Source organism: Atheta coriaria, unplaced genomic scaffold, assembly GCF_025399875.1.
Source record: "Atheta coriaria isolate IRGN ID8LTWV9N9 unplaced genomic scaffold, Caltech_Dcor_3.1 hic_scaffold_16_pilon, whole genome shotgun sequence".
Lineage (NCBI taxonomy): Eukaryota > Metazoa > Arthropoda > Insecta > Coleoptera > Staphylinidae > Dalotia > Dalotia coriaria.
The window spans coordinates 1,351,164-1,367,715 of NW_027045458.1; the positions used below are offsets into that span (position 1 = coordinate 1,351,164).

The 16,552-nt window shown below is 40.3% G+C and overlaps 1 protein-coding gene across 4 annotated transcripts in view; it reads left to right on the forward strand.

The window, feature by feature from the left end:
- Positions 1–16,552, forward strand: part of LOC135802219 (uncharacterized) — a 48,101-nt gene that overhangs the window by 11,208 nt on the left and 20,341 nt on the right. For 2 of the 4 annotated variants that reach the window (XM_065315766.1, XM_065315768.1), the window contains exon 2: positions 7,823–7,989. In XM_065315766.1, coding sequence (XP_065171838.1) covers positions 7,823–7,989 — 167 coding nt within the window. The remainder of the gene's footprint in view (positions 1–7,822; positions 7,990–16,552) is intronic. The other 2 variants (XM_065315767.1, XM_065315769.1) reach the window with 2 other exon arrangements.

Genomic DNA, 16,552 nt, shown 5'->3' on the forward strand with positions numbered 1-16,552 from the left:
TACAGTGGAAATCCTTTCATTAAACAATATCGTCATTATGAAGACGTTCGCGCTGCCCTGTCGTTGTCGTCTTCCAAGTGAGCACGAATTCGAGTTCATTTGTGCGCATCCGTGCTCTCGACAATTCACGTCGGTCTAGTTTTGCATTCCGTCTGCATTCTGCGATTTCGTATTACGCAAGAGAATAACAACAAGCGCGCGCGAGTTGAGTTTTCGTCAAAATTCGGATTTCGCAATTGAGATAAAGCCGCAACACTCGAACATCACCTGAAAACTGTGGTTTGCGTGTTGCGTGTGTTTCACCTCGAATATAATTTTGATAAGATGTGATTTCAACATGTGCGCTAACTTTTAATCGCATTAGGTGCGTTGTGTTTAATTTTTGATCACACTCGGTGTAAAGTCACATGAATGATTTATTCGCAATTCGATTAAACACTTCATCTCGCTGTTGATGTTCGCTCGTTCGAGAGCCGGCGATGTGCATGTGCATATTCTCGACGCGTTAAAATAGCAAAGCCGCGGCAGCGAAGTCGAGCGCTAAAAGCCCAAAGCCGAAATCCAAACCGAAGCTAACTATTAAGAAGTGTACATAGCGGTTTTGCATGCGAGCTAGCTGGGCTTCTCGGTGGCGAAAGCGCGAAAGGTCTCGACTTCCTCGCTCTCCGTATATCTGCACAAGAAGAGCAAAGACTGAAAGCTCCCGAACGCAGTAAGTCGAAAGCCAAACATTCGGTTCAGTCAACCGCCTTCGTTTTGCACAACCGCAGCGACGAATTCACACAAATATTTGCAATTTCCGATGTTTTAATAAGATATTTCTGTTGCGGGCGGTGTACTTTCCTACGCACGCTGTCAGAGGGGGTGAAAATTTCCTATTCAATCGTGCAAAAGTACATTTTCCACTCGCGTTAACTCGCATCCACTCAGCTTCAAACGTCAGAAAACGAAATTGACTGCTTCGCACGCCGTATGTTGTGTTATTTCAATTTATACCTCGAGTATTCACAAAAAAACGGGGGGAAATATTGGAAAACTGCACACAGAGAGAAGAAATTTAGTTGTGATCACTCGGTATGAAGTTGTTTTTTATGCAAGAATAAAAATCTTGCAAATTTTAAGCGCACGTCTCCTGGAGGAGCTTTCCAAAAAGGATTTACGATATATTCCGTCGGGCAAACTTTTTCCACGCGTATATATTAACTTTTATTGCCATCGTCACCAACGCCGACCGCAGCCGAACGTTCGGGGCGCGTCTCTTCCGAAAGGAGGACACTAACTCCTGGCGAAAGTTTTTGTCGCCTGGTGGCGCGGTAGCGGATGTGCCGCCCGCGATACGCAACCAAAAAGGGTAACATCCTTTTTATAAATTCAATGCGCCTTCGTTGGCGGTGTAACTGTCACTGGCTGGTTGGGAAAATGCAAAGAAGATATAAGTCTGCAAAATGTACGCGTGTAGTCAATGTAAAGTGAAAGAAAAAAAGAAAATTTCACAGCGAAAAGAAAAAAAACAATAATTTGAATAATTGCATATTAAAGCTATAATATTTCATAAAAAATTATAAATAATGTAAAATATAACGTAAATTTTTTTTAAATTTATGTTTTTTTTTCGGATTTAAAAGTTTTTGATTTTTATCCGTTCAGCAACCGACTAAAACACAATTTATTACCTATCGGATTGATAATGCGGTTTGCTTGTTTCGCTCACGACCGTGCTTCCGGCAGTTGCGCTGTTATTGCATTACGATGATAGTTATCCTAGCTACCTGCGCGGCCCAGCCCTGTCCGTAGGTTATCCTAGTTGTCTAGTTGGCAGCACACCACGTGGTTTACTAGATCGGCTCGCCCACCGAGGCACATAACATTAAATCGACCGGGGGTGCATCGCGCGCCGGGATTAACCGCCCACCGACGCGCTCGCACACCTGCATACCGGAAATTGAGAAAAAGCGAACGAATATACAAATAAATATAGGGCGCGCGCACGAACGCTCTTTTAATTGGAATTTATCACTCGGCTGGGCCAACTAGTGCACAAATGCACCACACGCCGCGCCTCGTATTAACATTTCACCAGTTTGCACTGCTGGCGGTCGTAATAGTTAGTGGCTGGGTAGTTATTTATCTAAAGGCATTTTTGTTTGCTGCAGCAGCGCGCCATTGCTGCGAAATCAAAATCAATAAGTTTTGTTTAATCGTCACGGATTTAATTGCGTTGTAATTAAAGCCAACGTTAATCAAACAGCGAATTTATACGCGTTATGGATTGGATCACAGGTGTATGATAATGTATTAGTTGTTTGTGATTTATTCGCATGCGAACACTTTGTGTATTAGCTCCATACAAATCCGCTGTAATTAAAATTTTAATTGCGAAATCGGTGCGCTACAATGTTAATTTAAGTTTAATGAATAAAATCAATCTTTGGCTAATTTGTGCAATATCTTTTTTCTAATCAAAACGAAAATATTTTGTTTTCATCGCAAATGATTGATTGAAAATTAATGAATCATGCGTGAGAGGACAATCGGGACAGTTTTCGATTGTTCACATATCATTTTCGTAATATCACACACAACCTGCTCAATGTGAAAATGTGTGCCAGCGACATGTTTTTGCGCTTTTGCAATCTACTCGACGTCATGTGGAACATGATCGTAATCGCTTATATCACACATTCGACGCTTTTAATAACGCTGGATGGAAAATTTTAACGGCCTTAACGGTTTTAACCCTTCGCTGAGTCGTTTGAACGCTGTAACTCTTCAGTAAGCCATGCTGACACGAAATTTGCCGCTGACTTGCACCATTCTTTCCCAGGTTTTTATTTTTTAGATTTTTTTTTAGATTTTTGAAAGGCGTTGATTTGGCAGTCGTGATCACAGCGAATCGACGCTGTGAACCATAAAATAAAATAAAGCAAAAGTCGCCCGGGGATGAAAAATGACATCCACCATAGTGATGGGCGCGTTTTCGTCCCACTCGCACTTTTCACTTTGATAATACACTGGCCGTTGTTACTTGTTACTCAGCACTCTCAGCTGGAACATTGAATTTTTTCTCGAGGTTTTTGCTTTATTTTCCTATCGGAAACAATGTCTGAGATTCTGACAGATGTTACGTGGACGCCGAGTATGCACAGAAACGAAATAAATCATCCTGGCGGCGGCGGCTTGCGTGCCAGTTTAAAAATTTCACCCTCACGTTGGCATACATGCCGGGGTATATCGTATCCGTTATAAGTTAGGCTTGTCAACGTTGATAATAAGCGTAAAAATTAAAATTATTGTCGGGAAAAATTCATTCCTGGAATAAATTCTTAACGAAGCAGAAAACGACTTGTTCAGGGGTGTAATAATAATTATAATCTAAAATTGTTATCGCCGGCGATTTTGTAAACCTGAACCTGCACCAAACTCACGACCGAAAAGTCGTTCCACCTAACGAACCGACCAAAGATTCCATTCTACTAAGTCTGCTCATCTCGCTGGTTTTGTTTTCGCGTTTTCTACTACAATCCGTAATTTTCTTCGTCGCAACCCCTTCCTGACGGGTGGTAGGCTGTTGTATTCTAGGTGTTCGCCAGGTACGGTACGTAAATTCGAGCTTATCTTCTCATTCGGGCTTCGGTTTACATCGGAGGCGTTGCGAAGGAAATAAGCAGCCCAAAGAGACCCACCACCAGTCGGCCCTCTTCTCTGCGTAGCTCCGACGCAACCGAATCGATAATCAATTACCGTCCCCGAGCCAGCGGGCATAAATAACGCAAAGAGGTTTCGCTAAATTAATACGACCAATACACGCGCCTGCTGCGTCCAGTATCGACTAATAGATCCAGTAGAATCCGCCGGGTGTAAATAACCAAAGAAAGAAAAAGGATGAGGTTATTCCACTGAAGAAACTGAAGAATCGGAAGCAGCATCTTATTTATCTCCACGGAAAATACAAGTTTTCTTTGGTTGGAGACGGGAAAAACAGGGTTGGGAAAGTTGAGGCGAAGCACAGGACACGTTTAGATAACGCTAACGCAGACATAATGCTTATTAATTTCTGCGCAGGGACGACAGGTCGCTTTGTCCTGTTTGTCTTGTTTGTTTTTTACACAGCCGCGCTCTTCATTTAATTTTAATTAAAAACATTTTATCACCCGACGAGTAATACGCATTTTTATCATCGCGTAAATATTTTAAGTATTTTAAGTGTTTTTATTTATTTTTCGTGTTTGTGTATTTTCATTACGCTTCTGGGAAATGAAAGCTTTTATACTCTGTCAGAGGCTGATTCACATTGACGTATAGACTTCAGCGAATTTTAAAAATAAGACGCGTGTGGAATACAATCGCATTTACATTCGTAATCGAAAATTCGTGTATCACCAGTGCGCAGACGCGAATCGTAAGCCGTAAACATCAAACATGGCTGACATTCAGTGATCCTCCACCGACGCGAACTGTATACGCGTATTATATTACACCACCTCAACTCAACTGAACAGCATTTGTTTCTTTTATTATTTACGCTTTCTGTGTATGTGTAGCAGGGGCTTGTACATTCTTTATTTCCGTCCTTATTTCAAGAACCCCGTCGAACGTTGCACGCTTCGCGCACGACGATTTATAAATGTCCTTTATTATCTGCGCTCATACGCCGTGGTGCGCAAAACAAGGGAGGACGTTTGATTTGATTTGTTATCTTTTAAACTGTGCGGTTTGGCACTGGTGCGGCTTAATGGCCGCCATCAGTCTCCTCGGCCCTTCTCGGTTGCGCCCGTCGCCGGCGCAAATCCATCGCATAAATTAGAAAAATTCATCTATTTGCATAAGATTATGACTTGCGAACCGGCGCCACGAAGAAGCCCGCAGAATAACGCCATTTAAGACACACGCAAAGTGCGCCCGTAAAAAACATCGCTTTATAGCGTCATATAGATGGCGCTGTTACGCTGTTATACTGTATAACTGGCCATCTACGCTCGGGAATTAATAAAAACGCCATTTTTATGTGCGTTTCTTTATTCACACTTTTTATGTACTCGCGCCGCATGTGGAGGATTTCTAGGATTTGCTGATTTATACCTAATGGATTACGCATAAAGCCACACACACACGCTTTGCTTCTATGTGCAAACCGCAATTTCGATTCGTTTGTTTTTGTTTGCTCTTTGCGGCACTTTTTGGGCCGGATATTTTAATGTCGCGTAATTTGCATTCTTGTTCCGAGTGCGTCCTTCGTCTGCGTGACGGTATCTATTGTGCAACTTGCATGCGCGCCCGCCATTTGCATACGCGCTGCAGCACAAATCATGCAAATTTTCGTTCAGCTCGCCCTGAACGCGGGCGCGCGATAGCCCAACGTGTTTTATCTCGATGCTGTGTCGTTGGGATGAGTTACACTTTTCACATTAAAGGCAACAATCAAACTAGGTGTTACACAAATTAACATAATTCTACATCAAAGCAGAGCAAATATTATCGGTACACCCGGTATAATATTCGCAGGCCATCACGAAACAAATAAAGTTTGCGCGCTCGCCGCTTACAGAATAATTAAATTTCAAAGTGTGCGCCTGCAATTTGAGAACGTTATTCCAATTCCTATTTGCGATATCGGCGATATTGGTAATTAATCATGATGATAACGATCGATTTTACCTCGTTGCGCGTACCTTGTTTGACGGTAGTTTATCTGATTTAAACCCTGAATTTACTTTACTTTACGTAAAAGTTTCGCAGCGTCGAATATAATAATTTATAACAATTTCGTATTAATGTCAACCATTTGATGCAGCTGGCTATGGTGCGAATAATGTCGGACGAGTTTCCGAGCTTCTCCGCGGGAAATCACGACTTTTTAATTACACGCCGAAACGACCAGGTTCGTTAACCGCGCTTTCTGACGCTTCCAGCAACCCGGATCGGAAAATATCAGATGTTTGCGCAACGTTTTAAATTCGTCAGGAGCTTACCGCAAACTTTTCGACTTTTCATGCCCCATGACGCCAGAGTCACCGCAGTAACCAAAACCAGGATTAGTCAGGATACTTCCTTAGGTACTTCAGAAAGTGAATTTCAGGCGAAAATTTGTGTTCTCATTAGATTTTAAAGAATCACATGTTACAAGTTTTCTGTACCGGGATGTTACCTGCAAGTTTTCATCAAAATGACGAAACTTTCGGCGGTTTCCCTCGGCGCCTTTGATGCGCGTGCCAATGGGACGAAAGGGCCGCGGGATGTGTGCGCGCAGAAAGACTTCGGATCGCATTAGCTTATCATCACGCTTGAGAACGTCGTGGATTGTGCACGTCAGGCGGATGGAATTTTCTCCTCCCGCGCTAGCTATATCTATCTGCGCTGGAGCGGATGGAAACTCGAAGTCCTGCCGCAGCGGCGGATAATCAGGATCTTGATTGCGTTTTTAAATCGCAAACACTCGAAAGTCACGTGAGAGAGATAATCGAATAGCGTCGGGAACAGATGCACCTTTTTCTGGAGCTTTCACTTTGGAAACAAATGCAAAATTGCAAACGAAGCGTAAAGATATACGATACACACATGTGAGTAGAATCATGATTTTTGTTTTGTTTTGGATGGTAACGAAAGTGTAATTCGATGTTTTTGTCCGCAATAATTCACGCAAATATTTATTTTAAATTTAATAACTGTGTTGGCTGTCATTTCGCACACTGTAAATAACATTTGCGCACACTCCGGGCGAAGTATTACGAGTACGTTTTATATTGTTATTTATGTAGCAACTTTTGATACACAAACGCGAAACTCTCGGAAAAGTGGAAACTCGGCGAACGGATTCGCACAACTTTGCGTGCGCGTCGCTTTCAACTTGCTGCATCGCACCCGCACGGCCACCATTTCATTGCATTCGAGACGGCTTGATAATTATTTATTAAATCTAGCGCCATTCGAGGTTACTCGCCTGGAAATATAATTATACAAGAAACTTTTCACAGCACCGTCGTAAAATTATATCACAAAATATGAAAAAACATTAAAATGCTATTATTAGCCAGTAATCATTGTTTAATTTTTTAAAAATTATTATGTAACGTGAAAATTTTAAAATATAAAACGAAAAGTTCCCGAATATAATTTAATAATGAAATATTTCTCGGCGTAAACAAGCTACCCAACAAAAAATCTAATTTTGAATGTGCGTACATGCCTGGCGAGGATAGAATAGGGATGAATGGGGATGGGGATTATTGCCATTGTAATCCTGCGCGCCGTTGTCATGCATGTGCGAGCGATGGCGAGAGATAGGAGTTGCAAACAAGCAAAGTACAAAGTTGTGTCTGCCACAGAACCCGCCGCGCGTCGTCGTGCTGCTGGTTTGCTGGCATTTTTAATTCATTCGAAAAGTTGGAAGTTTAAATATGTCCAGGATGTGTTCTATTAAATAAATTAAAATTCCGCAGCGTCCGTTTATTAGGCAACTTAACAAGCACCTTAATATTCTGTTTCGTTCGGCGGGTTGATTGAAAACGAAGAATTCGAAAAATTGTAACTCATTTAACCAGACTTTAATGAAACTTTTATAGCGATTGCGGTGAGCGAGTCCACTATCCTTATGTAGGTCGTGCCAGCAAGGATTCTTTACGAGACGCGCCTTTTAATTGCTCCGGTGCAGCGACGAAATTAGAAATTCTTGCCTGGTTTGTTCTTTTTTCTGTGCAGTTCCCGACGGATTCCGCAGCGACATAAAAAGCGGTTAAAACCACCAAAACTCATAAACATCCTGAAATTAACTTTTATAAAACTGTAGTGAAGAATGATTTTAATTGAGTGATGAATTTTGTTGCAGTTGCACAGCGAATAAATCAACAGACGTCGCCATGAAGTGGTTAGTTTTCTTCGCGTTCACGATCGTCTTCCTGGTGAGCGTGGCGTTCGCCGATGGAGAAATCTGGGAGGAGGACGACCACGAGATCCTCATTCGGGGCGAAAGAGGTGCCAAGAATAGGGGTATGCGTAAGTCATCTCATCATTCATCCTAAACATCTAAAAAAACTAACCAATCATTTTCTTTGTTAATTACTAACAAACTAAAAACTAAAAAAACAACTAAAAATTAAAATCTTTATTGATTGGTTATATGATGAGGTAACTTATACGATGTTTACTCATTCAAAACAATCATTAATTTTCTATGGTTTTATTATATTATGTGCTTATTGGGGCAAAATTTGTCAAGGGACATGATTGAGCATGAACACAAACTTGCTGAGTGTGCAACGTCGCGGAATATTCGCCATTCAATGCTCAACTTGGCGTTGTCTAGACTAAAAGCGTGAGTTGCAGTCAAAGACGCTCGAGATCAATAGATCACACCGCATCCCGTACGTAATTACACGGAACGCGTGTTCCTTGCGTTTGCACTGATCAACCGGATCGGCGAAGCCGCAGACTTCAATCATTTCACTTCTACGACAAGATGTTAAATTGCAATTGAATCTTTGCGCTGTCATTTACTACCTAGAATATTCATACAAAATGAACAGATTACTTTTCCGCTACTTAATTTTTATTGACAGTTTATATGGCTGGCTCTATAAATCAAAAATATAAAATGGTCCAAATATGGCTACTCTCCCCATTTAACATGTTCATCTTCATGTGTAACGTAAGAAAATACAAATTTCTAGAAACCAGCTTAATTTTAAGCAAGTTAAACTCATTTTTGAGTTTTTCTTTAAATTATTTTTATTTTAATTTTGAACGCTGTATGTAGTAAATGATATAAATGTTCTCCGTTATAGCGTGGGTATCTGCATGGACACAGGCGTTACTGAACGCGATTTCTGGAAGTTGTACATTGTCGGCGGTATGAAGTGCGGCGGACGGTGCGCGTGGAGTTATTCGCTTCCGGCGTAAGCTTCCACAGGCGCGCACGGTACTTTCCTGCACGGCTGAACTGCTTTGAATATCAATGAACGGTATTGAGGGAGAGTTGGAGGGGCTATCGCTGTGGCATTGGCGGAGCATTGTCCCAATTCATGGCCGCACTGGTGGTCATTGCGTCGTGCGCCATTTTCTAACGTCGATTTAAACTTGCAACAGTTTGCGCTATGCAGGACAATGTGCAATAATCGCCAAATTTCAAATTTTCAACGAAATTTTTTGTCTTTAAAGATAATTATTTAATGATGGTAATTGCGGTTGAAATCATTTTAAATGAGTGATTATCGTTAAATTAAAATCCATTTAAATCACATTTTTCTATAGTTTTGTAATATAAATCGATCAAAAAGTTTTCGGCATCGATATTCCCCGTTTTCAACACTTTTTGCCCGGCGCCTCCACCATCCGCGACGTGGAGAAGATAATCCTCTTTGCGTAAATCTTATTTGAAATATCGAATCGCTTATCAAACCAGTCTCCCGATCTTGGGTCTCGTTCGCACGCGCTTCTTCACTATCCACGCGCGAATTGGATCCCTCGAAGTATCATCAACATCGAACGCGATAAATCACGAGCGGCGTTCGCTCATATGGCGCAGGCGACACGCGCGCAAATTGAATATTTATAAATTTGATAATGGCACTTTGGGTATAAAGTATGCGAGGACGTGCCTCGGCAGTGTGGGAAATTTCGGCGCGTTCTCCCTCAAGTTTTCCAACTTTCACACTGCGTAGCGCACGCATCTCGTAAAGCAATTCGAGAGAAAGGTGCGAACTTTCCCTACGGATATGTGGCCCGCCATTGCCACCGCTGTGCGTTTATCGAAACCGAAAGCCTCAAAGCTCAAAGGGAGTTGAGCCAGCGATAAAATTTATAGGGTGAGGTAGAACTACGTTTGCATTCAGCGCATTACTCATTTTAACATTGTAATATTCAAGCCAGCAACGACGAAAATCACTTAACAAAAACATTAGCTTCAATAGGTTTATTGTGTTCTGATACGCCGCCAATGAATGACAAATTATTGTTGGAAAAATTACGAGACTAATCAATAACGCATTATCGCAATTATAATGGCAACAAATGATCGCAAAGTGATTTATTGCGGTTTTAACGCCGACGCAGTCACCCCAAATCCACCACTACTCCACTGGTGCATTGACACCGTGCCACACAAAGGCTAAAATGTTGTGTTTTTTTTTCCCTCGACTCGCAGAGCTCTGGTTTTATTTCGTTTTTTTTTTGCTTGCGTAGGTGCGTTTTAGTACCGTCATTTCGCTCACCCCGAATTGCAGGGGTGTGTAATGCGGGCATCTATTACAGATTACCGTGTATATCGTAAATCAGTCGTAAGGTCGATCAATGACAAGCGGAAAAATACCCGCTCCTCTTGATTTCCTAGAAAGAAAAGCCAGAAGAAAGCAAAAGCACGAAAATCTTCCACATTCCGAAACGCCACAACGAACTCCCTTCGCAGATCTTATATTTCTGGCAGTTTGGAGCTTTTATTATTGATTGATCATTTATTCCCGCATCGTGCGTGATTGGCATGATTGATCATCGTGGTCGGCGCGCCGCGAGATATAATTCAAGTTAATGGCAGGAATTAGAATTAATATGACGAATGACTGGCAGCTCGCTAGGGGTCTACAAAGTCTACATATTTTCCAAGCGCGTATTCTCTTTAATGGATGTTGATGCTAAGTGAAATAAAGGAAAAGATTTCATCCCGGCATTATTCATGCACAATTCTTGCTGCTCTTTGAGCTCATAAATTTTCTTCGGTTTTTGTCTATCTTTATCCTCATCTTTATCACTACAATTGCACAATGTAGTACATAGAGAATGCTGAAGACCTTTGAGGAAATTCTGTACGCTGTGTTTTGGACGTTTAGTCTACGCTCAGTGGGAACAACTTGAATAATGAGCGTTATTAGGAAAACATTCGTCGGCGTTTCTGTCGAGACAACGAGGCGTATAAATCCCTTGATGCCGACAACAAACTATACTTGTGCACGGCACACAGAGCGAAACTTGCGGTTGAGACACTCTTAAGTTTCTCTTCTCTCGCTGCTTCAAACACACGAGTGTTTTCTATTATTTTCAGCTTAAACTTTGTACACAAACGTTGTTTTTAATTTTTAATTTTCAAATTTGCTGATATTGTGATGTTTATAAAACTTTTAGTTCACTTATAGTTCAACATCCTTTGATACAAAGTATAAAGTATTACAATGAAGTCTTTTTTTAATGCTTTGAAAAAGCAGTTTTTCCACATGGCAGCATTCTCAATACTCTTCTTGGCGGTTAGCTACTTTCTTAGTGCTCACCGTGGGTGCGTATTGCACATTAATAAATCAAAAGCTTTTATCGCTTCCCGTTTCAATGGCCTGGCGTTATACGACAGGGTGTGAAACGTGTTATTTTCCGTTGCTCAAATCCGCAGCTTTTTATTATCGCCTAGTGTTACGTAACACTGGTACAAAATTGTTATAAAAATCACTAGAGCTTTATTTCCGGCTGTAAATCCACTCCAGTCAGTAAATTATTTCGCGTCAAAAAAGAAAACTCGATAATTTTTACGATGTAATCTGAATGCATTTTTTCAAAGTGGTGAATCTTAAGATAACTTGAATACTTGGAGGTTTTTAGGTTTAAAACTTACGACCGTGGCGAGTACACAAATTGTCCATTTGTAAAAGGAACCGCTTTAGTACTCTCCGAGCGAACGATATCATAAAAGCAGCGACATTAAAAGTTGCTCGCTCGCTGCGAAAAAGGTAAAATGTGACACCGTGTCACACGCCCGAAGACTGACAGCCGCGCAGAAAGGACTTTGATGCCCTTTAGGCTTTTCAGCCCGCATTAGAAGTGGAAAGTGAAAGCGCGTTTTAATTCTGAATAACTCTCCCCATGGCCGAGCAGCGCTGAATTAAGCACAAAGGAGAAAATGGATCCGAGTGCTTGCGCGGAAAAGGAAAAAACTTATTATAATAAAACAGAGTTATAATATAAAACGAGATTAACTAAATTAGCGCAGCAGCCGGCGGGGTGGTCGAGGACTAACAAGTATAAACAAAAGTTGGAAATTCATTAAATTTCAATTCTTGCGAGGTTAAATTACTATTTATATATTTTACTCTAACTGTGTAATGAGGCGCGCGCTTTCCTAACTGGCAATTTATTTCGTTTAATTTTGATACGAAAAAGAACTCTTTGAATTTGCAAAAAAAAATTTAATTTTGCTAACAATGTTTACCCGGGGTTTTTCTCGCTTTGTGTAAATTTTCCGAGAATACTCGCGCGGAATTAATAATATTGTGCTCGACATGAAATACGCAGGCTGAAACTTTTCCAATATATACACACAATTATTTCGTGCCGCGTCGGATTGTTGTGTAGGTACTTACAGCACGACAATAATGCTAAGATGCGGAGGGAGTTTACATGCGCTCACGGCGGTAATATTTTCCGGTCTAGTGTTCGCCAGACAAGCGAAATATCTTCACATAGAAAATGTGCTCGTGATAGCGGCAACACACGCCCTGCTGGTGTTAAAGTTTTATACTGTTTTTTTGATTATTCTCCTTCTTTTATGTCATACTTTCGTTAGGCGTGTTTCATTACAACTTCTTTAAATATTTAATAATATTAAATTGTATATTAAATGCGTGAAATTGGATTTTCATGGTGAATTTTATGTCAAATCTATTCTTAAATGTTAATATTATGAGTGAAAAAGTTGTTTTTGTATGTTTGTTGCCGCTTCACGTCGACATCACTCAACGAATTTTGATGAATTTTTGTTTAGAGCTAGACTAAAGCTTGGAGAAGGATATTGAATACTTTTTGTTCCAAAAAATTAACTTTTGGGGGGTAAAATTAGGGATGAAAATTTATATAAGGAATTATCTCACATTTTTGAATATTTAAAATTATTTTGATGCGTAAAAAGTCAAAAAATTAGTTTTTAAAAACTAAATTTATCACAAATATTCCATAAATACCGTTTATTTAATATTTTGATGTTGGTATTAAAGAATGGCCGCTAAAACAAATGATTAATATGTTATTGATTGCACTGCGAGCGCTGGGCGCTTCTCCACATCATACCTCATGTAATTTTCATTTGTATCATGAATGCAGCATCAACAGGGCGTGTTTAGAAAATCATCGCACACATCACATGCATGTGCCGCGTAACATATACGAATATGAATGTTGTGAGGCAACAGATTGCTGCGGCCCGACCGCCGTCCATGTTTTTCCATCGGGCATCTTCGCAGCGTCCGCCCGTCGGCACCACTCCACTCCATAATGTATTGGATGAAGGGTAATCAATCACGATTTATACACACGTGTATTTTGTGTGTACACGCACTCACGGACACTTGTCTGCGTTGGCTTTGCTGGAATCGAGTTCTTCTTCCATCCGGTTTATAGAGTTTACGGGTGTAGAATAGGTACACGATACGAATCGATGGTCAGATGGATAATTTGTTTCCAATCATAACGCGTTATTGTTTGTGTGAAGAGCAGGGTAACTGTGTAATCCTAACTAGTATTATATATGAGAGTATGTGTTTTTGTGTGTTTGTGCCGCTTTCACGCATAAACCACTGAAGAAATTTTGATCAATTTTGGTATGGAGATAGTTTAAATCATGGAGAAGGATATAAGCTACTTTTTGTAGTAAAAATTTAACTTTAAGGGCGTAAAATAAGGGATAAAAGTTGGTATGGTTATGTAATTGTATTTATAGTTATATAATTCAACTATAGGTGGCGTTTTAATGCATTATTAGTATTTTCATTCCTTAAAATTTAATTTTAAACTTTTTTCGACAAAATTGCGAGTAAAATATTAATTGTGATGTAAACTTAACGTATATATTTCCGACTTATTGTTTGAACTGAATTCTCACATATTCTATATTTAATTTTTCTTTATATTAATATACAGTACGTTTTAATTGTGGTGCGATTTGATGAGGTTTCGGAAACCAGCGAAAAACGCGTTTAATTATCGGATATCTCGACGGTTTTCACTCGCAGAAGGAGCACAGCATTCAGCATCTCGACTAATGAGTCTCGCCACCACCACCACTACGTGAAGATAAATAATTGAAACAAAAACTGTTGGAGCGTTCATACAGCGCTTGCGGCGCTTGCGACGGAAGACGAACGACGAGTTCATATCTTTCGTTTCGCATCTGCGTGGGGTGAAAATGGCAAACGTAGAGGAGCAGTAAAGTGGAAATGGGCCTACACACCACGCCTGAAACTGACGGTGGTGGAAATGGCCGCCACCGAGAAACACGAACAGCGCAAACTAAACGAGAAAAAATTCCAACGAGATAAAAGCAATTAATTATTTTTCGTGTTTCGATGGAATGATGGAATATCGCGAATGAGCTTCGAGAAGCGCAGAAAAAACTAAATCAATACAGCAATAAAGGTGCACTTTATGACGATGGCATTTTATTACTGGAATTATGAAGAAATCGAGTACGTTTCACAATCGATAAAGTCGGAACTCAAGCACAGTGCGGAATTATCGCCGGATAAAAGTGGGTTTTAAACGTGTGAAATCTAAAACGAAGTGACTATCACAAGAATTTCATAACTCGCCGTATCTGCTTGTCATGATCTCGAGCATTGCGTCGTAAAAATTCGATTCGATGTCATTTCACGATATTAATTTTTATTTCAATGTCTTGCATCTGCCGGCGCGTTTTCAATTACAAATTTATTGGCAGTGTGATTAATATTTATTTGCTCGTCGAGTTGTGTGTGTTGGAGTTGAATTCATCTCTCGTCTGTAATTGAACTGATTCTTATTTTTTATTCTCTCTTTGGCGGAACACAAAACTGCAAAGCAAATATTTGCGTTGGCGCGCTATTTGCGAACGTGTTATTTTCGATTCTATTTGGCTTTGCGTTTTCCTCTTTCGGCGTTCCTTCCTTTGCGAGCAAATATGCGCATCGCATTTGTAAAGGCGCCACTGTCGCGGTCGCCGGCGGAATGAGTTCGAAGAGATTTTAAATTGGAGATTTTTCGGATTTCTTTTCATAGTCGCCCGCTCTTACTTTCTTCTTTATTATCCGTGTGGCTGCCTCCTGCATCAGCTCAGCGTCATTTCGCAGTATTTTGGCACCACGACGCCGAGACGTTTCCTAAAATACTTTGTTATAATATGTATAAGGGAAGAAAGCCTTCCAATTTTTGGGGTTTTGCTAAACATACGGTTTTATTTATTCTGCTTAATTAAAATGTTAGTTTTTTGGAAAAGAAAAATAAGTTGCCTATAAATATAATATGAAAAGAGAAAGAAGTTTGGGATTGCCAGCGCCCCGCATAAATATCTATATGCATGTAAAATAAAGTCGTGTTAGTTATAACGCTTATATCTCGAGAGCAGCTGAACAGATTTTGATGATCTATGATTTTTTAGGTTCGTCTCCGTCTCTAATAGGAGAATAACTATTAAAATTTTAAAAAATTATGATTTAAATATAATAATTGAAACCGAGACGGCGTAAAAGTGAATTAATCGCATTTTACTAAAAACTACGGGGTCAAAGTTGCGTGCAAAAGTCAGTATATTAAAAAGTATAATATAACGCATCTGCATATTTGTGTAAATATTAAATATAAATACACTTTGGTGTATAATTGAATTCTTGCGTAATACCGCATATTAAAAAGCAAATATCATCAGTGTCTCCTTTAGCGTTGCTTTCTTAGTTAGGAAATTCGAAACGAAGGATGGCCGACCGCGGTTTCAATTTTGCCCCGACCGTAATCCCATCCAGGCGATATTTATTCTATGCGCGTGAATATTACCCATATCTATAGCTCTGGCTGGCAGCGTGATAAAATGGAAACACGGATATGATATTTTAACCGAGATTCTCATATTTTCCTACGCGGGCCTAACCTAACAACGAGCAGCTCGTTCCTCGTGAGTCATGACGCCCGGCGTAACATTATTTCCATGGCAGCGCAGAATAGATATTACATTCGCATAACATTTTACACGTTGTCCTTTCTGGGTTTGTGCGGCGGGAAGAAGTGTATTTCATGCATATCTGAGTTTCATATGCGTTGTACTTTAATGTACTTGTTCTCGGGCGACTGGAGCGGTTACGTCTGGTTTATTTCCGAGGGGGAATCATTCGAGATGATTTAAAAAGCATGAACTTATAGCGCTAATATTTGCTAATATCGGATTCATTTTTATTTAACTAAGGGGGCTGTTAAGTAACGTTGCTAGGCAGTAAAAAATAGACTCTCTGCTTGCAGTTTGACGTCTTCATTGCTTCCTTCCTTGGTTTCCACCGAGTCATCGTATAACTTTCTATTAGGGTGCGCCTTTTATGCTTACTTACTTAGCCACGCGACTTTTTAAATCGGAAAATAAATTGCGTCGCTTGAGCGCACTACGAAATTAATTTTTCTCTTGTTTCCTTCCGACCTCATCGCTTGATCCCTTTTGGTTTCGCGAAGATTGTCTGTTTTTTACGGTTGCGATGCAGTCTAATAACGGAAGGGTCGTGGGTGCACGCTGTAATTTTCGAGAATATTAAATCCCGTCTAATAATAATGTCGTTGGTGCGTTTTTACATTACGC